At 43.2% G+C, this 24,394-nt stretch overlaps 1 protein-coding gene across 2 annotated transcripts in view; it reads left to right on the top strand.

Moving 5' to 3' along the window:
- TTLL7 (tubulin tyrosine ligase like 7) overlaps positions 1-24,394 on the top strand; it is a 289,604-nt gene that overhangs the window by 79,447 nt on the left and 185,763 nt on the right. For both annotated transcript variants that reach the window (XM_089684390.1, XM_089684389.1), the window contains exons 5-7: positions 1,160-1,227; positions 4,798-4,956; positions 10,159-10,375. In XM_089684390.1, the coding sequence (XP_089540516.1) occupies positions 1,160-1,227; positions 4,798-4,956; positions 10,159-10,375 (444 nt within the window). The remainder of the gene's footprint in view (positions 1-1,159; positions 1,228-4,797; positions 4,957-10,158; positions 10,376-24,394) is intronic.

Raw genomic sequence — 24,394 nt, 5'->3', positions numbered from 1 at the left:
GATCATATCCCCCCTTATGTATTATACATGGTGATCATATCCCCCCTTATCTATTATACATGGAGATCACATTCCCCCTTATGTATTATACATGGAGATCATATCCCCCTTATGTATTATACATGGAGATCATATCCCCCCTTATGTATCATACATGGTGATCATATCCCCCTTATGTATTATACATGGAGATCATATCCCCCTTATGTATTATACATGGTGTTCATATCCCCCTTATGTATTATACACGGTGTTCATATCCCCCCTTATGTATTATACATGGAGATCATATCCCCCTTATGTATTATACATGGAGATCATATCCCCCCTTATGTATTATACATGGAGATCATATCCCCCCTTATGTATTATACATGGAAATCATATCCCCCCTTATGTATTATACATGGAGATCATATCCCCCTTATGTATTATACATGGAGATCATATCCCCCCTTATGTATTATACATGGAGATCATATCCCCCCTTATGTATTATACATGGTGATCATATCCCCCTTATGTATTATACATGGTGATCATATCCCCTCATATGTATTATACATGGAGATCATATCCCCCCTTATGTATTATACATGGAGATCATATCCCCCCTTATGTATTATACATGGAGATCATATCCCCCCTTAATCTCCTCTTCTCAAGAGAATAAATTCAGTTCCTCTAATCTTTCCTCATAGCTGATCTCCTCCATGCCTCGTATCAGTTTGGTTGCCCTTCTCTGTACTTTCTCCAGTTCCCCAATGTTCTTTTTGTGAATTGGTGCCAAAAACTGAACTGCATATTCCAGATGAGGTCTTACTAATGATTTGTACTGGGGTGATATGATATCTTTTTCTGGAGTCTATACCTCTTTTAATACAAGAGAGGATTTTGCTCGCTTTAGAATACAAAAAAAAAATGCAAAAAAGAAAACTAATGCAGCCACCACATTTCATTACTAGTAAGCTGCACTATATTACATTTTTGTTTTTTGGGTTTAGATACACTTTACCTAATACAAAGAGCAATGATGATATGGAAAAAGGTCAGTGGAAGTGGATTCCTTAGTGGGTGCTTTACTTTACTATACTTAACCTTGTTGAAGAAGGCTGCTCATATATTATTCACCAGTGTTTTCTTTTCCTTATGATTTCAGAGGATTAACCATTTCCCGGGAATGGGAGAGATCTGTCGGAAGGACTGCCTTTCAAGAAACATGACCAAGTGAGTCTCCTATGCTGATGTCATGTCAGTTGAGTAGGATGAGGTGTAGGCAGCCATGGCAAACGGGTGTTTTCTTACTACTGCTTTGCAGCCCCCACCCAGTGTGACACCCCAGGCTCAATCATTTATAAGTGTATGCTTACATAGTTAGAGCCAGTGCTAGATTACCAAGTAGGCAGAGTAGGCACAGGCCTATGGGCCCCATGCCATTAAAAGGCCCTGCAAATATGGATCAAAATAATACTGATTTCATCTTGAAAGAAATTACAATAAAGCTTTCCTAAATTGTTTACAAAAGATACAAAAAATGAATCAACTCAAAGAAATGAAAGCTTCACATCAGCTACTTGCCCTCCAGAAGATTTACCCCCATTCCCGACCAGGCCATTTTTTGCTATTCAGTGCTGCTGTATTTCAACTGGTAATTGCGCGGTCATACAAACATGAGGTACCCAAACAAAATCTATGTCCTTTTTTCACACAAATAGAGCTTTCTTTTGGTGATATTTGATCACTACTGGGACTTTTATTTTTTGTGATATAAATGAAAAAGACAGAAAATGTAGAAAAAAACCCCACATTTTCTCATTTCTGTTATAAAAATTATCCAATAATCTCAAATTTAGTCACAAATGAATACCAAAATGTATTCTGCTCCAGGTCTTTGGTAAAAACAAATCCCAATACTTGTATATTTATTGGCTGGTGTGAAAGTTACAAACTATGGTATATATACGGGAATTTACGCAGTCTTTACTCTTTTGACTGCCTATCACATTTTTTGAGGTGCTTAAATGCCAGGGCAGTACAACCCCCCCAAATGACCCCTTTTTGGGAAGTAGACACCCCAAGGAATTTGCTGAGGGGCATGTTGAGTCCATGGAAGATTTTGTGTTTTGCCAAACATTTTTGGAAAATTAAAAAACAATTTGTTTTTTACACAAAGTTGTCACTTAAATGATACATTGCTCACAAATGCCATGGGTATATGTGGAATTACACCCCAAAACACATTCTGCTTCTTCTTTCGAGTATGGGGATACCCCATATGAGAGACTTTTTGGCAGCCTAGCTACATACAGGCCCCCAAAATCCACTGACCACCTCCAGGCTTCCAAAGGTCTTTATTTCCTCATTACACTTCCCTACTACCTATCACAGTTTTGGAGGCCCTAAAATACCAGGATACTACAGACCCCCCCAAATGACCCCTTTTTGGAAACTAGACACCCCAAGGAACTTGATAAGAGGCATGGTGGGTATTTTTCAGATATCATATTTTGTCACAGGGTTTTGAAAAAAAAAAGAAAAGAAAAAATACATTTTTCTTTTCTTCATTTTCCAAAAACAAATGAGATCTGCAAAATACTCACCATGCCCCTTAGCAAATACCTTGGGGTGTCTACTTGTTTTGGGGGGGAGGGGGGTACTTCTGCTATCCTGTAATTTTATGTCCAACATTAGAAGCTTATGCCACACATCACCCACCCTTCTAACCACTTGACCAAGCTTTTTCTGACACTTTTTCTTTACATAAAAAAAACATTTTTTTGCTAGAAAATTACTTTGAACCCCCAAACATTATATATTTTTTCAAGCAGAGACCCTAGAGAATAAACAGTCAGTGTTGCAATTTTTTATATCACACAGTATTTGCACAGCGATTTTCCAAACGCTACTTTAACTGGCAATTGCGTGATCATGCAACTCTGTACTCAAATGAAATTTATATCTAAATTTTTTGCCATATAAATGAAAAAATACCAAAAACACCACCTTGTTTTTCTTAGTTTATGTTGCAAACAAATAATCTTTCTTCATAAATTTAGGCCAAAATGTAGCCTGCTCCATATCTTTGGTAAAAATAACCTGAATCGGTGTGAATGTTAGTCTACAAACTATGGTATATACAGTATATCTGAAAATCGATCAATTCTGATGTACTGTTGGCCTATCTCATTTCTTGAGGCCCTAAAATGCCAGAGCAGTACAAACACCCCCCAAATTGACCCCTTTTTGGAAAGTAGGCAGTCTGAGAGTATTTAGAGGCATGGCAAGTTTTTTGAAGTTGCAATTTTTTTGAAGTTGCAAGTTATTGTCACAATTTGTTTGAAAATGAAGACATTATTATTTTTTTTTAAATGACTGGTGTATATTTCATATGACTGGTGTGGCAGTGATCAGGAATATTGACAGGTGACAGTAAAAATAAATAAATAAATAAATAATTTTTTATAAAATTTTTTTTGTTAAACTTTTTAAAATTTGTTTTACTAATTTTTTTTACACCCTGTTATCAGAGTAGTTCAGTGTTACCATAGTAACACTGTGCTACTCTGGGGGGGGGGTCAGGTTCTTTTTTTGTTTTTCTTCACTGTGAGTGCTTGTTACAGTGATGCTCACTGTAACAGCAATTGTTTGCATTGTTATGAATGGCTTTCATTCATGGCTCATTGTTTACGATCGTGATGCTGTGATTGGCCACAGCTAATAACATAGTACAGGGTGCTGTGATTGGCCCAGGTACCATGTGATCACTGGTGACCAATCACAGATCACACACAGTAGTAAACAATGATGTCATGAATGGATTCAATTCATGACTGTTGTTTACTAGGTGACAATCTCATGGTATCTAGGCTGATCACAGAGGCCCGCTGCCAAGCACGACAGTTTACTGTGGCCCCCTGTCACTGATCCAACGCGCAGTGCATATGAGCAGAGCAATGCATGGGTACATTACATACACAGTTACACAGAATATAACTGGATACTAACATTTATAGGTAAAGTTGATCCAGGGAATATCCTATTGCCTCTCGGGGGATCAGGAAGGAATTTTTTTCCCTGCAGGATCAAATTGGATCGTGCTTTGCTGGGTTTTTTCTGCCTTCCTCTGGATCAACTGTGATTATAGGATTATAACTTTTTTTTTTTTAATGGTTGAACTGGATGGACTTTTGTCTTTTTTCAGCCAGACTAACTATGTAGCTATGTAACTATAGTGCAGATTCTGTGAATAGAGGAGGATGGTGGAAATGGGAGGCATAGTGGGCACTCTTGAATGAGTGCCTGTCACAGATCTCTCAGCGCTTCACCGGAAGATGGCTGATGCGGTGAAGGGGGGGGGGCTTCTGAATTCAAATAAAGCAGCAGCCATCAGCACAAGGGACATTTCTCATGGATAGTAAGCATGCCTTGTGCTGATTTTTCTTTTTTAAAGTTTGACTTAGACTTTAAGAACCTATGTTATATGGCTTTTATTTGATTCAAATGGGTTTTGCGTTCCCATACAAGGCTGTGGATGCAAAACCCGACTGGAGTTGGTCAACTGCAGGTAAGAAAGATCCCAGCTGCAGTTCAGATGCACCTGTTAATGATTTCTGATTGATGTCAGACGTACCTCAGACCAATGTCAAACCAGTGCTATTGACGCAAACCCAAACCCCATCCACACAAGCCTGTAGACTATTGACAGTAGTTTTCACAAAACCCTCTTACAGGTTTTTTTCTCTTCCATATGACAATGCTGAGTTATATTAGAATGGCTTTGTGGGTTGTGTCTTTCAGAATGATCAAGTGTCAGCCTCATGAATACAGCTTTATTCCACGCACCTGGATATTCCCCGCAGAATACACTCAGTACCAAAACTACGTGAAAGAATTAAAGAAGAAGAGGAAACAGAAAACCTTTATTATAAAACCAGCCAATGGTGCAATGGGTCATGGGTAATCTCACATCCCATTACTTTGGTTTATATGATGGGATATTGGTGGACAATGTGTTCTGGCTTGTGAATATATTAACATATCTAAGGCTGTCGGGACTTGTAGTTCAATCATTCATGTGAATGAATGAAGCGGCTGTGTGGGTGGAGCTGTCTCTACAAAGTGACAGTTTGTACGGGGAACTTCTCCCTGTACTGCTGTCATGTTGGGGGAAGCAGTGGCCATTGCATTGGGAACATGCTACATGTTCCACCCTAAAAATGGGTCGAACATGTAACATGTTTCCAAAGGAGAACCTATCCTTTAATGTCAATGAGCTGCAAGTAGAAAGTCCCCAAAAATTGATTGCTTTGGGTGGAAAAGCCCAGTGGGTTGTTAAGGATCTCTAGTAATCTGAAGTGGCTGCTGAAAATGTACAGGGAGGTACTATGGACCTTTAAAGCACAGGTCTAATTTTAACAAAGTTCACTCACTCACCCCTCTAAGCTATGCCCAGTCACTTATACATGGGCTGCCAGTACACCAAAGAACGCACATGGCCCTTTATTGCCAACACTGCCCAGATTGTGTTGTGATGTGCTGCTGGGGGGTGCATTGGCTGCTACTGTATAGTGAATGGCACCACAATACAATACTGAACGAGGTCCTGAAAGTAAACAAACTTGGTATTGAGCGTAGGTTGTAAAATCCACAAGCAGCAATTACCTTCATTAAATATTATGGGGGGCTGAATTAACACAGAGCTATGAAAGCACAATGCTTGCACCTTTCTTCTAGACATACATTGGGTATAGAAAAGAATCATACTCTGGCAGTACTAGGGTTGTTGGTTCTAATCCCAACCATGGCACCACCTGCCTGGAGTTTGCATGTTCTCCCTGTGCCTTCATGGGTTTCCTCCCGCCCTCCAAAGACATACTGGTAGGTTAATTGGCTCCTGTCTAAATCGGCCCTAGTATGTGTACGTAACGTAAGTCAGGGCCCTTAGATTGTATTCCCCTTGAGGGTTAAGGCCTGATGTGAATGTACAATATACAGTTGTGTTCAAAATAATAGCAGTCAGACATCACTAATCACTGTTTTTGGTAGAAATGATATTTCATCATGCCAAATAATTTACTAGCAGGTGTAGTAGAGTAATAGAAATCCAACAGACCCAACAGTCATGACATGCATGCTGCTGATTCTGTGTAATCACTAATTGAAAGGGGCATGTTCAAAATAATAGCAGTGTGGAGTTCTATTAGTGAGGTCATCATTTATTTAAAAACAGGTGGCAATTATTGCCCTTATTTAAGGAAGGAAGGCAGCAAATGTTGTACATGCTGGTTACAGTGCATTTCTCTCTGAAATTCTGGGGAAAATCGGTCGTTCCAGACATTGTTCAGAAGAACAGCGTACCTTGATTAAAAAGTTGATTGGAGAGGGGAAAACATATAAAGAAGTGCAGAAAATGATAGGCTGCTCAGTTAAAATGATCGGAAATGCTTTAAAATGGCAACCAAAACCTGAAAGACATGGAAGAAAGCGAAAAACTACCATTTGAATGGATAGAAGAATAGACAAAATGGCATGGACTAAGCCAACAGTCAGTTCCAGGAAGATCAAAGAAGGTGTAAAGTTCCCTGTGAGTACTGTTACAATTAGAAGATGCCTATGTGAAGCCAAGCTATCTGCAAGAAGCCCCCGCAAAGTCCCACTGTTGAAAAAAAGACATGTGCTGAAGAGGTTACAATTTGCCAAAGAGCACATTGACTGGCCTAAAGAGAAATGGCGCAACATTTTGTGGACTGATGAAAGTAAGATTGTTCTTTTTGGGTCTAGTGGCCAGTTTGTCAGACGACCCCCAAACACTGAATTCAAGCCACAGTACAGTGTGAAGACAGTGAAGCATGGTGGTGCAAGCATCATGATATGGGGATGTTTCTCATACTACGGTGTTGGGCCTATTTATTGCATACCAGGGATCATGGATCAGTTTGAATATATCAGAATACTTGAAGAGGTCATGCTGCCTTATGCTGAAGAGGAAATGCCCTTGAAATGGGTGTTCCAACAAGACAACGACCCCAAACACACCAGTAAACGTACAACATCTTGGTTCCAGACCAACAAGATTGACGTTATGGAGTGGCCAGCCCAATCCCCGGATCTTAATCCAATAGAAAACTTGTGGGGTGACATCAAAAATGCAGTTTCTGAGGCAAACCCAAGAAATAGAGAAGAACTGTGGAATGTAGTCCAATCATCCTGGGCTGGAATACCTGATCACAGGGGCCAGAAGTTGGTTGACTCCATGCAACACAGATGTACAGCAGTTCTCAGAAACAGTGCTTATACAACTAAATATTCATTAAGTGATTCAAAGGAAAGCAAAATCTTCAAACATTTTTCAGTTTATATAGTGAATGTTTGAGTTTGTAAAGAAGAATACAAACACTGCTATTTTTTGAACAGTCTAATATTCACTTTTCTTCAATTTTTTTAGAGGAACAACACAAATTTGATATATTTTTCTTCATGTTTTGATTTGGAATAGAATGTGTAGTGTTCCCAATGCATTTGTGTTTATGGAGATAAAAGCTATTAGAAGGATTTTGAGCTTTATTCACTTTTTTCAACACACTGCTATTATTTTGAACACAACTGTATATATATATGTAAAGCGCTTCGTAAATTGATGGCGCTGTATAAGTACCTGTAATAAACTTTGCAGCCTGAAATGAAGACAGACACAGTTTTTGTTTTATCCAGCTGTATTTGCTTAGTGCAGCTGATAACATCCAAGTGAAAGATATTACACCAACAGAAAAAAAAACCCCAGAATCACTGAGTTGGAGTACATATAGCTGGATAAAACAAAAACTGTGTCTGTCTTCATTTCAGGCTGCAAAGCAATAAAATGTGATTATTTTAAAGGGGGTGATTATTTTCTATACACACTGTACAAAAATGGAGCAGTTGCTGCTCCTAAATAACAAAAGGGACACAAGCCCGTCTGTTTATTAGGAGCAATCAGTTCTCCGTCCTGCTATGTCTGTGATAGGCATAGCAGAAAATGGAGAGCTGGATCTCTCTGCTGTCTCAATCCCCCTACCCGCTCGGCTCATTGCAGTAGGGAGGAAGAGGGTAGTTAACCCTGCAGTCTGCTCATGTAGTGTAATCACTGCACAAGCAGAAGGAGGAATGTGAGCTGTCAATTGATCCAACCCATAATATGACAGAGCACACCTGGCAGGAATTTGTGGCAGTTTACTATATGGAAATCCTAACATATTCCCTTCCATTAATTAGGGACAGTCCTTCACTTTGAAATAGAAACTGGCGCTGGTGTGGCAAGGTAATGTGCACGCCACTCCAGCCAGTTTCCTGCGCCATTATAATGGTAAGCTTGATTAATTCCCTGCTATGTGTCAAAACAATAAGTAGGATCCACAGGCATTAGCAGCAAGATTATATTCCAATTAACAAGTTGGTAAAAGTTGAACTTGACCCCACTCCACTCCTGTCTTCCAAACGTCTGTGTTGGTCCTTTACCCACTTCCAGTCCGGTCACTTTCACCCCCCTCCTGTCCAGGCCAATTTTCAGCTTTCAGTGCTATCACACTTTGAATGACAATTGCGCGGTCATGCAACACTGTACCCATATGAATTTTTTAGCATTTTTTTGAGGCAGATAAAACTTTATTTTGGTGGTATTTATTCACCACTGGGATTTTTGTTTATTTGCTATATAAATGAAAAAGTCAAAAAATTTTGAAAAAAAAGTGTTTTTCTTATAAAATTTTGCAAATAAATAATCTTTCTTCATAAATCTTAGCCAAGATGTATTCATCTATCTTTTTAGTAAAAAAAAACCCAAACTACTTTATAACCAAAAATTATATTTAAAACAATTTTTTTACATTTTTATTTTTTTATATTATTATTTACGTTTTTTTTTTAAACATACTGTCACCCCAGCAGTACAGTGTCACCATGGCGACACTGCACTACTTGTGGGGGGTGATGAAGATTTTGTTTTCTTTTTTTACACTGATTGCTTTTACACCCATAAAGACTGTAAAATCAATCATTTCTCCTTCTCTCTGGCTGCATTCCTGCAGCCATTGAGAAATACTGTGTGAGCTGTGATTGGTCACAGCTTGTCACATGGTACAAGGTTGTTGTGAATAGCCCTGTACCATGTGATCTCTGTGATCATTAACAGATTTCACAAGTAGTAAGCAATGATGTCAGAAGTGACATCTTGTTTACTACTGTTCATTTGATCACTGATTGGCCAATCAGTGATCACATGATCGGGACCTCGCACAGAGGTCCCGTACAGCGATCGGTGTTCCACTGTGTCCAGAGGACACGGCGCGCACCGATCACGGTGCTGTGCGCTCCTAGGCAATGGATGTGGGGGGACGTTTAGAAACGTCCCCCGCATTGGCAGCGCTCCCGTCTGGCCGTTTATTAACAGTCTCCAAAAACAGTTACATTCGAGGCATGCCGTGAATGATAACTGTCACAGTTGCTTTGTTCTCTCAATTGAACTGTCAAGCCATCAAATTTCTGGTGTCATAACTGATTGCATGTGCTGCAGCATGGCAACTGCAAATCAAACAGAGGCCAAGATGGCAGCTTCCTTGGCTGTAAAGGATAGGAGGGTTTAGTTTATTTATTTATTACAGGTACTTATATATCACTGTCAATTTACACAGCACTTTACATATATATTGTACATTCACATCAGTCCCTAACCCTCAAGGGGTGTACAATCTAAGGTCCCTAACTTACATTCATACACTAGGGACAATTTAGACAGGAGCCAATTCACCTACCAGTATGTCTTTGGAGTGTGAGAGGAAACCAGGGTACCCCGAGAAAACCCACGTAGGCACAGGGAGAACATGCAAACTCCAGGTAGATGATGCTGTGGCTGGGATTCGAACCAACGACCCCAGCACTGCCAGGCGGACGTGGTAACGATTTAGCCACTGTGCTGCCTGTTCCACTTTAATGAAATGGTTGACCATAGTGACCGGTCTTGGCTTTTATGGGAAAATGTGAGTTTTGGTTATGAGCTCAGCTGCTCTCACTTTACATAATCCCTGTCTGTGCGTTGTTTTCATTCTACGCGTAAAGTCTTTCTTTAGATTGTGAAATGCGTCAGCGAAATAACATGATCTTTCATTTCTGGTCTTTTATTCCCAGCATTTCTCTGATACGAAATGGAGAGAAGCTCCAGGCTCAGGATCATCTGATTGTTCAAGAATATCTGGACAAACCGTTCTTGCTGGAAGGATACAAGTTTGATTTGCGGATTTACATCCTGGTCACTTCCTGCGATCCGCTGAGGATATTTCTATACAATGATGGTCTGGTGAGGATGGGAACAGAGAAGTATCATCAGCCATCTGAGTCCAATCTGGTGGGTTGATTGACTTCCTACTTTATATATTATTATTATACAGTATTTATATAGCGCCAAAGGGTATGCTCAGCGCTGTACAGTAGCAAGGGGGACATAACATGAGACAAGACAGTAACAATACAATACACGAGGGGTTTGAGGGCCCTGCTCTTTAGAGCTTACAATCTAGGAGGGAGGGGAAGGTGGAACAGGAGGAGATGGCTGTGGGGGATGGAGTGGTGGGAGGAGTGGAGGAGGTTAGTTGTTAGGTGAGGTCGGGTGTTAGGTGAGGGCAGGGTAGGCTTCCCTGAAGAGGAGGGTTTTCAGGGTGCGCCTGAAGGTGAGGAGGGTAGGTGACAGTCTGATGGATTGGGGTAGGGAGTTCCAGAGGATGGGGGAAGTCCTGGAGAAGTCCTGCAATCGGGAGTGGGAGGAGGAGACCAGGGAGCTAGAGAGTTGGAGGTCCTGTGAGGAGCGGAGGGTAGTATTTGGGTATCAGGTCAGTTATGTAGTTTGGGGCGGCATTGTGAATGGCTTTGTAGGTCAGAGTTAGCAGTTTGAATTTGATGCGTTGGGCAATCGGGAGCCAATGAAGGAATTGGCAGAGGGGGGAGGCAGATGTGGAGCGGTTGGTGAGGTGGATGAGTCTAGCCGCTGACATACATACATATATATATATATATTTATATAATTTTTCAATTCATTTTAATGTATTTTAGATTAACCAACAGTCACGTGATCTAAGGGCCTTCCCCATGGTATATAAATTGAATGCGTTGTTTAGGAAGCCCCTTAGACTACATAGTTTAGATACATGTAAAGAAGATTTCGCAGAAAATGCAAACTGAGAACGTAATTTATATGACTAGCCATATGTGGACTGAGGCTCCGTTCACACTTGTACGACTTGTCATGCGACTTTGTACACATAAAGATTCATAACAGGTCGCAGCCCATTGTTTTCAATGGCACCTGTTCCGATCAATGCAGCTTAAAGTGTTACTATACCCACAACAGTAAAAGTCTGTATATGCAGTAAAGCATGCTTGTTATACTCACTGTGGAACTTAAGGAGTTAATCCTCTGCATTGTGTAAAAATGCTATTTGATCCTGTCTTCTCTGATCCTCCCCTTCTTCCAGTGTCCTCCTCTTTATCTCCTGAGAAGACATTAAGTGGAGTCACTCTGCACATACTCAGTTTGGTGTGTATTGCTAGAGAGGTTTTTTTTTTCTTGGGAGAGTGCATGTGATCAGCACAGGGCCTTTCAGCACTGTCCAGACAGAGGTCAGGGGTTCTGTATCCTCTTAGAGCAGAAAGAAAACTCCTCATACAAGCTGTAACCAGTGCTCTGCTGGACACTGATAGAAGTCACAAGACTGCTCTAACTGCTGATGAGAAGGTATTTAGCAGTTTATATTTACTACAATAATTACACTTCCGTGTTCTGTGTACTGTGAGAGATCAGATATAGTGAATGCAGGGTCCGGGGAGACCAGATATAGTGAATGCAGGGTCCTGGGAGACCTGATATAGTGAATGCAGGGTCCGGGGAGACCATATATAGTGAATGCAGGGTCCGGGGAGACCAGATTTAGTGAATGCAGGGTCCGGGGAGATGAGATATAGTGAATGCAGGGTCCGGGGAGACCAGATATAGTGAATGCAGGGTCCGGGGAGACCAGATATAGTGAATGCGGGGTCCGGGGAAACCAGATATAGTGAATGCGGGGTCTGGGGAAACCAGATATAGTGAATGTGGGGTGCGGGGAGACCAGATATAGTGAATGCAGGGTCCTGGGAGACCGGATATAGTGAATGCAGGGTTCTGGGAGACCGGATATAGTAAATGCATGGTCTGGGGAGACCGGATATAGTGAATGCGGGGTCCGGGGAGACCGGATATAGTGAATGCGGGGTCCAAGGAGACCGGATATAGTGAATGCGGGGTCCGGGGAGACCGGATATAGTGAATGCGGGGTCCGGGGAGACCGGATATAGTGAATGCGGGGTCCGGGGAGACCAGATATAGTGAATGTGGGGTCCGGGGAGACCAGATATAGCGAATGCGGGGTCCGGGGATACCAGATATAGCGAATGCAGGGTCCGGGGATACCAGATATAGCGAATGCAGGGTCCGGGGAGACCAGATATAGCGAATGCAGGGTCCGGGGATACCAGATATAGCAAATGCAGGGTCCGGGGAGACCAGATATAGTGAATGCAGGGTCCGGGGAGACCAGATATAGTGAATGCAGGGTCCGGGGAGACCAGATATAGGGAATGCAGGGTCCGGGGAGACCAGATATAGTCAATGCAGGGTCCTGAGTTTAGTAACACTTTAAAGTCACTGCAACTTTGAAAAGGTTCCTGCGCTACTATGATGAGATTTGAGTTCCAGAGAGTTTAAAGTCACATCAAAGTCACATTAAAGGTCACACTCCGGTCTTATTGGAAATCATGCAACTTTGGGGTCACACAAGTTTAGGTGGAGCCTGAATGAGAGAAAATCAATCAATTAATCTCCCGATCCATGCTAACAGCAGGGATGCAGGAATGTCCACTGCCAGTTATTGTATTCAGACAGCCATGGGTGCCGTGGCTCCTGAATGGCACTGCCAAACAGTGACTTCATCTGAAAGGATGCAGTTGCTGTTTGGTCAATAATTTGCCACCCAGATCATTCGATTTTTTTCGAGCTGAATGGTGTTTTCATTGCCACGCAGGACTCGAATTTTGAGCGATTCTTCTGAATTCAAGCTGTCTATGGCCATCCTGACTTGTTATTTAAATTTCTGTGTGGACACTGTTACATACTCCATATACACCATTCCAAAAAGATGTAAATCAAACACAGAAGATGTGGGTTCAGAACTTCTTTAATAGGAATACTACATTTTGGGTTGTCTCCAGAGCAGGAAAAGAGGGGAATTTTTCCAATGGGAACACTAGTTCTGATAACATTTTGGAGGTATTTCCTCACGCTTCCTGTTTTGACTATGGGACAGGAAGTGAAGAGAAATCTCCCCAATAGGACACAGATGGCAAAAAAAGATATCTCTCTGAGGTTATAAATCTTTCTTACTTTATCCAAAATGGTAAGAAAGGTTTTGCCTTTAGTTCTACTATAAACAAAGATGCCTTGACATGTTTCCTCAGAATGACTGTTCTGTTCACACTATGAATCACACAGGAACTCCACCACATTCCTGCGCAAAGCACGGCAAGGATTCCTCAAATGGGTCCAAAGCTTTATTTAATGGCCCCTAATGAAAGGGCTCTGTGGGACTCCAAAACGTTGCTTTGTGTTTACCATGTGACAATGAAATAAAGCTTTGGGCCCATTTGAGGAATCCTTGGTGTGCTGGTGACATTTCTTCACTTTTATCACCCATGGTTCCCAGGCTGTGGTCACTACAGCACCCAGCCATCCTGTACAGCCACTTTCAGGAATGCGTATGTTTGGAATATTGTATATGGCATTCCTGTGCAATTCACATGCGATTCAATGTGGTGCAATTTGAACTCATTCATTTTCATTCACGTTTTGCCACGATTCTCACACGTATTGTCATGCGACAATCACATCAAAATCACGCTTGTTTGGGGAGCCATTCAAGATAAATGGCACACAAACACTCTGCTGGCATTTTGCTGCAATTTGAAATCATGAGCAGAATCTTGGCGATTCTGCCTACGATTCCATATTGGCCATCACTTCGAAGGGTTACTTAGCTGCATTAAATTTCAATTTTATGTTGGGGTCTAGTATACAATTTAATCATAGGGCAAATGTAATGATGAATTACAGGTATGGATCTTTTATACATAGTTACATTGGTCCAGCTTGTATCAATATAATTATGTATATACCAAACCTGGCCAATGCCCCTGGAAAATGGAAGTAGATACCTCTAATCCACTGATCTCCACTTGCCTCCGGGTCCAATGCCAAGCAGCTGCCCTGCTGTATCCCGAACACAAGAGGTCGGCTGCTCGGCATGGGTATCTTTCCGAGAATGTTTTGCATTTTCTGAATACATGCAAAGCTTTTTTCTACATAAAATAAGATATTCCTGCACAAACACAAAAGTGCCAAATACAAAATATGTGTATCCCTCTTCTAAATTGCTGCTGTGCAGAAAATGTGAAAACACAAATAATATTTATAAATAAAACAGCGCAAAATAGACCTTCATGCAAATTTAGTAAATCACAAAACATAAATGTCCACTATTCATTGGTGCCATTTTGAGGGATTTAGACTGGTCTTCTGCTGTTCCTCTGCTCTTATTGGCTTCTATTGATGTGAGAATCCTGGATTTTGTGGCTGTTTGCTGGTTTCTAATATCAGGCTGGTGTTGGCTTAAATAAATGTGCCTTTTACAATTTGGAAAAATGTGAGTGGCCTGGATTCTGTCTTCTATCTGGCAATATTACACTATATATGTTTTTTTTCTCTGATACGGTGGAGTAAACAAGGATACTACGGTGAGGACCTGGGAGAAGATCCAAACCTGGTGGGGGAGGCTATTATTGATCTGATGCAAAGAGGGTTTAGGATTTCCCAAAAATCCTTAAAGGCTTTTCATTCACCAAAATCTGGTGAGTGTATTTGATGTTGGTGTGCACGGGTGATAGGTGGAAGTTTCCTAAAAGCATTTGGAATCCTCAGCTTTCATCACAAATGGTTTTGGGGTGTCTTTCCTGAAGATTTTTTGACAGAGATATGCACCAATGAATATGGGACATTTATGTTTTGTGATTTACTAAATTTGCATGAAGGTCTATTTTGCGCTGTTTTATTTATAAAAGCTTTTTTCTGTTTGGATGAGGTGGAAACACAGGTGGTAACATCGCGTCCAATCGTAGAATGCTTTGCATTCATTCAGAAAATGCAATTCTCTGCACCCATGCCGAGCGGCCAATCTCCTATGTTCAGAATGCAGTAGGGCCACCGCTTGGTACTGGACCCAGAAGCAAGCACTGAAGTAGCGGGGTCTACTCTAGTGATTTTCAGAGACATTGGCCAGGTATGGTGTATACATAATTACAGTGATCCAATCTGGACCAATCAGTTTCTGATTAAAATATCTATAGAATCCTAGAATTTTTCTGTAAGCTTTACAACTAAGCCATTTTGGTGAAACATGGCAAGATGACTATGTGTTACTGTTTTGGACATTTTGCACAGAAGCTGTAAGCCAGATCATCAGTGTGCGATCTTTTTAGATTTGTATTAGGGATGCACCGACACCGATATCGAGTATTTTCTTGAGTACTCGTACTCCTGACAAACTCCCAATAACGTAACTGATACTTTGCAGTGCGATTTGCGTTAATGGACCATTAAATTGCACCGCAAAGATTAGCATGCTATTTAACAAGAATGCATTTCCTGTCCAAATTACATGTAGTTTCCCCTCTGCTCCTGTGTAAACCCAGGCTTTTCATAGCGCGCGTTCACACAGGAGCGGGAAACCTCCTTGCAGGCATCCCATGCTGAGAGTCAATGGTAGGAGAGGAGAGATTTCAAATCCCCTTTCCTCTCCTTGCAGCGGTGACAGTTCGGGCTAGATGGCATCTGAATGGTCAGAACAGTCCATTAATGCAAATCGCACTGCAAAATATCAGTACTCGGTATCAGTGGCTACTTGACCGAAAGTATCGGTACTCGCACTCGTCGATAAAAAAAAGGTATCGGTGCATCCCCAATTTGTATGGGAGGAAAGTCTGCCACACTATAGCCAGAATGAAGTTGAGTTGCCTCTGTACTGATATGGACTGGGTAATGTGTTAGGAACGTAACGACGCCCCATCGTTTGATGGAAATGATAATTACTGATTTCATAGACACCCCGAAAATCAAAGTGAAAAAATGATGCAGCAGGCTAGTCCATTTTGCTGAAATTTCACTGCAGCAACTTAAAATGGTACTCAGTAGTTTGTATGGCCCCCACGTACTTGTATGCATAACTGACAATGTCGGGGCATGCTCATAATGAGACGATGGATGGTGTCCTGGGGAATTTCCTCCCAGATCGGACCAGAGCATCACTGAGCTCCTGGACAGTCTGAGGTGCAACCTGGCATCGTCGGATGGACCAAAACATGATATCCCAGAGGTGTTCTATTGGATTTAGGTCAGGCGAGTGTTGGGGGCCATTCAATGGTATCAATTTCTTCATCCTCCAGGAACTGCCTGCATACTCTCGCCACATGAAGCCGGGCATTGTCGTGCACCAGAAGGAACCCAGGACCCACTGCACCAGTGTAGGGTCTGACAATGGGTCCAAGGATTTCATGCCAATATCTAATGGCAGTCAGGGTGCCATCGTCTAGCCTGTAGAGGTCTGTGTGTCCCTCCATGGATATGCCTCCCCAGACCATCATTGACCCACCACCAAAACGGCCATGCTGAACGATGGTAAAAGCAGCATAACATTCTCCACAGCTTCTCCAGACCCTTTCATGTCTGTCACATGTGCTCAGGGGGAACCTGCTCTCATCTGTGAAAAACACAGGGCCCCAGTGGTGGATCTGTCAATTCTGGTGTTCAATAGCAAATGTCAATCGAGCTCCATGGTGCTGGCAAGTGAGCACAGGGTCCACTAGAGGACGTCGGGCCATCAGGCCACCCTCATGAAGTCTGTTTCTGATTGTTTGGTCAGAGACATTCACACCAGTGGCCTGCTGGAGGTCATTTTGTAGGGCTCTGGCAGTGCTCATCCTGGTCCTCCTTGCACAAAGGAGCAGATAGCGGTCCTGCTGATGTGTTAAGGACCTTCTACGGCCCTGTCCAGCTCTCCTAGAGTAACTGCCTGTCTCCTGGAATCTCCTCCATGCTCTTGAGACTGTACTGGGAGACACGGAAAACCTTCTGGCAATGGCACGTATTGATGTGCCATCCTGGAGGAGTTGGACTGCCTGTGCAACCTCTGTAGGGTCCAGGTATCACCTCATGCTACCAGTAGTGACATGACCCTAGCCAAATGAAATACTAGTGAAAAGCTGTCAGAAAAGATGAGTAGGGAAAAAAAATGTCAGTGGCCTCCACCTGCAAAACCATTCCTGTTTTGGGGGTCGTCTCATTGTTGCCCATCTAGTGCACCGGTTGTTAATTTAACCACCTTCCGCCCGCCATATAGTACAATGACAGACGCAAGGTGGTTCTCTCGTTCTGATAGGACGTCATATGACGTCCTTCCATTCTCACTGCGCATGTGCGGCTCAGGGAGCGTGCAGCGCGGAGATCGCAAGTGCGCCGTGTCCCTCGGACACAGCGGATCACGGAAAGAGACAAAGATGTTGGCTCAGTCATGTGATCAGCTGTGTTCAATCACAGCTGATCACATGTAAACATGGAAATGCCGGTTATCGGCATTTCTCTCCTCTTGAGCTGTCACGCTGACAGCTCGAAAGAAGAGGAGAGCCGGTAATCGGCTTTCCGCAGAGGGGACATGTACACTGATCATCAGGGCACTGATGATCAGTGTGCCCTGATGATCAGTGTGGCCCCAGAAGTGCCACCTGTCAGTGTCCATCAGTGCCAGCAGTCAGTGCTCATCAGTGCCACGTGCCAGTGCGTATCAGTGCCACATCAATGCCACATATCAGTGACCATCTGAGTGGCCTTTCAATGTCACCCATCAGTACCAGTCAGTACCACCTATCAATGCCAATCAGTGCCACCTATCAGTGCTGCCAATCAGTGCCACCTATCAGTGCCAGTCAGTGTCGCCTATCAGTGCCAGTCAGTGCTGCCTAACAGTGCCAGTCAGTGCTGCCTAACAGTGCCAGTCAGTGCCGCCTATCAGTGCCAGTCAGTGATGCCTATCAGTGCCACCTATCAGTGCCATATATCAGTGTCATGTATCAATGCTGCCTTTCAGTGCCCATCAGTGATGCCTGTCAATGCCCATCAGTGCAACCTACCAGTGCCTCCTCATCAGTGCCCATCAGTGTCACCTATCAGTGTCCATCAGTGCACCCCATCAGTGCCCATCACTGCAGTCTCATTAGCGCACATCAGTGAAGGAGAAAAATCACTTATTTACAAAATTGTATAACAAAAACTAAGAAAAATTTCAAAATTTTCAGTGGTTTTTGGTTTGTTTAATAAGAAAAAAAAAATCCCAGAGGTGATTAAATACCACCAAAAGAAAGCTCTATCTGTCTAAAAAAAATGATAAAAATTTCATATGGGTACAGTGTTGCATGACCGCGCAATTGTCATTCAAAGTGTGACAGCGCTGAAAGCTGGAAATTGGCCTGGGTAGGAAGGCGGTATAAGTGCTCTGTAGGCTAGTGGTTAATTAACACCAAAGCAACTGAAACTGATTAACAGCCCCCTCTGATACTTAACTGACCAGATCAATGTCCCAGGAGTTTAATTGACTTGATGCTATACTCTGATTACAAAGTGTTCCTTTCATTTTTTTGAGTGTATGTATATATATATATTCAGTTTGTTTTTTTTTCTACCACCTAATCAGGGGGCAGCAGCAGTACAATATATAGTGTAACACTGTAAAAAAAAAGATGTTAACCTAACCTGTTAAATCTCCTCGATCTCGACTTTGTGATTGGGATTGTCAAATAAACGTGTCTCTGAGGCAGACACAGCCACAGACATTTAAGTAGTGGAGAAAAAAAAAAGAAACAATAATGTCAGTGAAATGCTATCCACATGTTGGCTGCTTAATGTATGTAATATGTGTGTTCATTGATTCCAGCCATAGGCATGTTGTAGGATCCTTGTGATTTTCTTGTTTTTTACTGCCTGAGTGCCATTTAAACAGCCACGGGCAAATAGCTGTCATTTCCAAAGCTTTTTATGGCGGCACCTGACACTCCCCCCACCCTCCCACTCCTCGCCTTCTGATATATACAACTAATTGGATTTCTGTTGAATACCCTCATTGGGTTGTGTAGAAGCCAATCAGCATGGCTCCTTCTGTTGTAAAGCCAATGATTGGCTCACTGCTTCCTAGGGCCAAATATTGTTTTTAAGCTTGGCTTAGATGAGGGTTAGCCCTGGGGTGTCGAGCTTCAGTAAAGGATAATATTATAGCGAAGGTTAAAAGAAAGTATTGGGTGGAAAGACTCGTTCATACCAGCAGTTGTGCTGAACGCATGGCTACTGGTGTCCAATAGAAAGAACAGTACCAATTTGCTGCCACTGTTTACTTTTTTCTCTTTTTTTTTTTTTGTGCGGTGAACTGTATTAAAATGGCACAAAGTGTCAATTCATTAAGTTCTATTGGCTGTAGCCAGGGGCGGACTGACAACTCATGGGGCCCCCCGGGCAATAGGGGATCATGGGGCCCCTGTGTCCTTGCCCAAACTCAAAAAAGTCTATGAAAAAGGTACCAGGGGCATCTCATGGGGTCCCCTACTGACCCCCGGGCCCTCAGGCAGTGCCCAAGTTTTCAAATGGTCAGTCCGCCCCTGGCTGTAGCGCAGTATGATGCGGTTTGTGTCGCACCACACTGCGCTGAAAAACAATAATGTGCTGTATTCTATTTCAGTGCAATCCGCAGTGACATGATCAGGAACAAGGCTTTTTGCCTTGTCTTGTGTTGGGACTGATACCTCATGGTACGCAGACCTTCTATTGCCTGGTGCTACTATATACATAAAGGTTCGGCTCAGTCAGTCATTCATGTTTATTACAAGGGCAGGCTGACACCCCCAAAGCTGCTTATCAGCGGTGAATGAAAGCCAACAGAACAGGTTTTTAAAGGATAAGTTCACTTTAAAAAAAAGAAAATGCACATGTTTTTACAGGTAAGAAAATTTGCCTTTATTATTTTTTGTAATTGAGCTTGCAGAGTATTGCACCCATGATCAGTTGTCTGCCCATATCTCCATATAGACATGTGACGGAGGAAAGGCAGGACAGAACACACAGAGTGGATGGCAGACGCACAAAGCTTTATTGAGACAAACTGACGGCAGTCCTTCAATACGGGGGGGTGGCAGAGAGGGTGGATTTGCCACTAAATGGTAACGAGGGGGCCCCACCCACTTGTAGTCCACTAGGAGAGCCAAGGGGGTGTCCCTGTAACAGGGGTAGTCCGACACAGGAGAGGGGTGCGAGGAGTCACCACCGCAACAGTTCAGGTAACACAGTGGGGAAGCAGGTACTCACGGATCCAACAGGGTGCCTGGTCTCCCAGGGGTAGAAGCAGAACGCAGGTACCTGTGGAGTCCGGATCAGGCGGGTGGCCTCTGGCTCTGGCAGGCGGGCTGCGGTAGTCTCTCCCCCTTCTGTGGGGTCTCTGGCAAAAAACAGGCAGGCTGGGATAGTCTCTCCCCCTTCTGTGGGGTCTCTCACAATCGCAGGTAGGCTTTCTCTGGTTGTCTCTTCCTTCTTGTGGGGTCTCCGTGAGGCTGGGGAGTAGACTTGCAGAGTCTATTCACAAGGGTCTCGCCGAAGCTTGAGATCCTTTGCGGACTCCACACCGGAATGAAAATCGGAGCTTCTAGCATCAGCCTCTTAAACTGCTGCAGGACGCTCCCCGGTCGCCTTGGCAACCGGGAGGGGGGAGGTAATACTAGACATCAGGGAGAATCAGGCTGGTTACAGTGACATCCTGGGGGGCAGGGATGGTGTCTGCATAGATGAAAAGCAAGTTGGGAGATGTGCAGAGAGCTCCCAGCCAGCTGGCCGGGAGGGAGGGGACCCAGAGTAATTTAATTAGGCCATTTGACCTAGTGACACAGGGGACAATTGGAACAATACAGAGCAAGACTCTGAGGGCATGTGATACAAGGCATTAATAAGGGGATTAATAATTGGCAGGCTCCCATACCGTGACAAGACACTTAAAGAGGAGTTCCACTCACCTGTCAAAAAATAAAAGTCAGCAGCTACAAAAACTGTAGCTGCTGACTTTTAAAAAACAGCCACTTACCTGTCCTCGGTCCCGTGGTGTGTCCCCTGTAGCCCGTTCCACCGGCCGTCCTGGATTCTAGGATTCCAGGAGGCCGGCATCTTCAGTGTGGGCACTTCACAGTCGGGGACCCACTGCACATGTGCAAGTAGCGCTGCGCTTCATGAATGGTCCTGTAGTCTTCTGGAACCTGTCACGTGTCCCACAAGACTACAGGAAGGAAGGGAGGGAGGACACCTTCCGATTCTGATCGCCTAGGCGATCGGACCGGAAATGGGAGCTGGTAACTGTCAAATTCAGGTACCTGCTACCCTCCGCCCCCCAAAGGTGCCAATCCTTAATGGGGAGCAGCCCTTAAAGCGGAACGTCTTCTTTTAGGTGGAGCTCCGCTTTAAGCTGGCCATAGATGGTTCTAAACTCAGCTGGTTCCTACTGAGCCTGCTAACCATGGGCAGGCTGATTGTACCCAGGTCCATCCATCAATCGACTTGGGAACAACAAGCATGTGGGATTTTTACATTTGATTATTGCCAATGGCTATAGCCAGTAGCAGTAATCGCTATGTTCTCCCAGCAGGGATGGCTTCCCACCGAGAGAACACAATAGCTCTGTGAGAGGGATTCCCCCATCAACACTGACTAATAGGGGAATCAGGCTTTTTTCTTTCCTCCTACCCATGGTTGCAGGAAAGAATATCACATCATCGATGGCCTGCCTTAAGCAGGCCATACATGGATCAAATTCCGAAAGATTTTTCAATCGAAAAACGAAAACATCGTTTGTTCTGTAATCCGATGGTGCCACCAATGATTTTTAAAATTGGTAGTTTTTCATCAATTTTCCAGCATGCCCAATAAATGAAAAGGGGAGGAACCATGAAAATCGGCCAGTGCCATTGCCTCACTAACAGAGCGAAAATAGGCTGATTATTCTTAGGTCCGATTTTCGAACGAAAAATCGTTCGAAAATCGACCCATGTATGGCCTGCCTTACTCAGATGCAGGCAGTGTCAATGATCAGCACCCTGGTAGTTCAATGAGAACTACTAGCTATTTGCTGCAGTGGCAGTAGTTCATTCACAAATATGTTTTTTAAATTGTGACAGCAGGTGCAGGGAGAGGATCCCTCTCCCGCTGTCACAGGGGTGCTGTACAGTAATATGTTACAAAGGGTGAACTTAGCCTATACGTTTTTCACATTGATAGCCCCTCTGCAGTCATGGTGGATGGATAATCTAATGAAAACTATAGCTACTGAGGATTCCATATGTACATTCCATAATACATTCTTTGAATTGTAAAGTGTATGTCAAGGCAAAATAAAAATAAAAACATATGCAGTACATCTTTCCAATACATTTCTCCATGCTTTATCCCTTTGAAGATTCTGAAAGAAAAGAAAAATTCTTGTTAATCTGCCAAAAATGTACTCAGCTCCTAGGTATTGTTGTGGGCTGACAACACGCAGAATTTTTGTAGTGTCAGCCCTGCCCAGGTTTCTTTAAAGTGGAGCATTTACTCATAACAACTTGATAAAAAATAATGTTTTTTAGCAAAGAACATACAGTACATTCTCAATGAATGATTATGATACCAAAAGTAGTGTATGCTGTAAATTGCCACCAGCATTGTTCCAGTATTTCTTGCTGAAGGCTGTCATTTTTCTGAAACCCAGAGCCCCTGAGCATCAGTAAATCTTTAGGCTGTCAGCAGATTGGCTTCCACAAATTTGGCACAGTACTGAAAAATAGAGATTAACTGAGCATGTGCAGAGCAGGGCGAGACAGTGTATTACTGGATTTTAAACAGTATAGGCCTTTGTGACCCAATGGTCTGGGCGAAACGTGTCATTGGGCCTGGCTAGAGTGGTGCTGAGGCCACTTCATGCACCTTACATGTATCACTCCTGGGATTGGTTCCGATTGGTTCCTTACCCCACATAATTTTAATGTTTTACATAGCTATACCTGCAAAAGGGCCAGCCTGAAGTGATCTATCAGGACTTAATTTTCTGACTAAAAGTCTACTTTAACTAAACTAATCAGACCCACCCACTTTGCATTCTCCACAACATAAAGCCTACTCATTCTGTAGTCCCAAAAAAGAACTAGGAGGACTCCTTGGGAGTACTAGGGAAGTGGGCACAGGACACAAGACAGCTCTGAATTTCTGGCAGGATCAATAGGTCATTGTTTTACCTATTGAACAGTTATAATAAAACCGTTTCAATGGTATATTTATTTGACAGATCAAAAGAAAGCAAATAAAAGAAATTAATTGTTAGGGTTTACATTTTGGCACAGCGCCTGTCCATGACCTGCGTAGAAGTGATGCCACCCCACGCTGGCCAATAAAGGGGGCCTCTGCCCGGAGCTCAGAAGAAGCCAGAAAGAAGATGCTAGTGCCGGCAAGGGACAGCGGATGGAGAGGAAAGAGAGGTAAGTATCATGGAGTTTACTTCTGCTGTAACTTTCAAGGCCTACCTGTAGGCTCTGCTTGGGCTCCTCCAGCCTGTCCGTAAAACTCCAGAGTGGGCCAACCCCGCTGGTTGTTGGACGTGCAGTCTCATTAGTAAAGGGATGAGCGCTCTAGTTCATTTGAAACCTTCACATGGGCAATGCGCTCCCGCTCCCTGTGTACACAACGCTGAGCTCAGCCGATGCTGCGACCGGGAGGGAGAGAGCCTACTGCACATGAGCATTCAGTCTCAAGGTTATGGGGAACATGCATCTCTTCTGCCCTAAAAGGGGATGCCGGCTGGCATCTAGAAGTTTTGAGAAAAGTCTGGGCAAAGGCCACACATGGCCTACATGATTACCATGGATGGTAAAGGTGAACTCTAGGTATGACAATTTGAATATAATTACACTGACTCAGCTTGGACCAATGTAAGTATGTATGTACCATACCTGTGGGATCCCCATGGAAGCTGAAAATCACTGTGGTAGGCACCTGTACTATAGTGATTGCTGCTTTGGGATCCCGTGCCAATTGGTATGGGCACTGTTCAGAGGACCCTTTGAATTTTCTCAATGAGATTCTGTATATATATCCATACAGAGCAGACAGTGAACAGTCTACATGTGTTTACCTGCTGTTTCTCTGCTAACAGGAAACAGGAACTTTATTATAGAGAAAAGA

Source organism: Staurois parvus, unplaced genomic scaffold, assembly GCF_062004578.1.
Source record: "Staurois parvus isolate SC_StPar_1 unplaced genomic scaffold, SC_StPar_1.0 ptg000347l, whole genome shotgun sequence".
Taxonomy (NCBI): domain Eukaryota; kingdom Metazoa; phylum Chordata; class Amphibia; order Anura; family Ranidae; genus Staurois; species Staurois parvus.
This window is presented reverse-complemented; position numbering and strand designations above follow the sequence as displayed.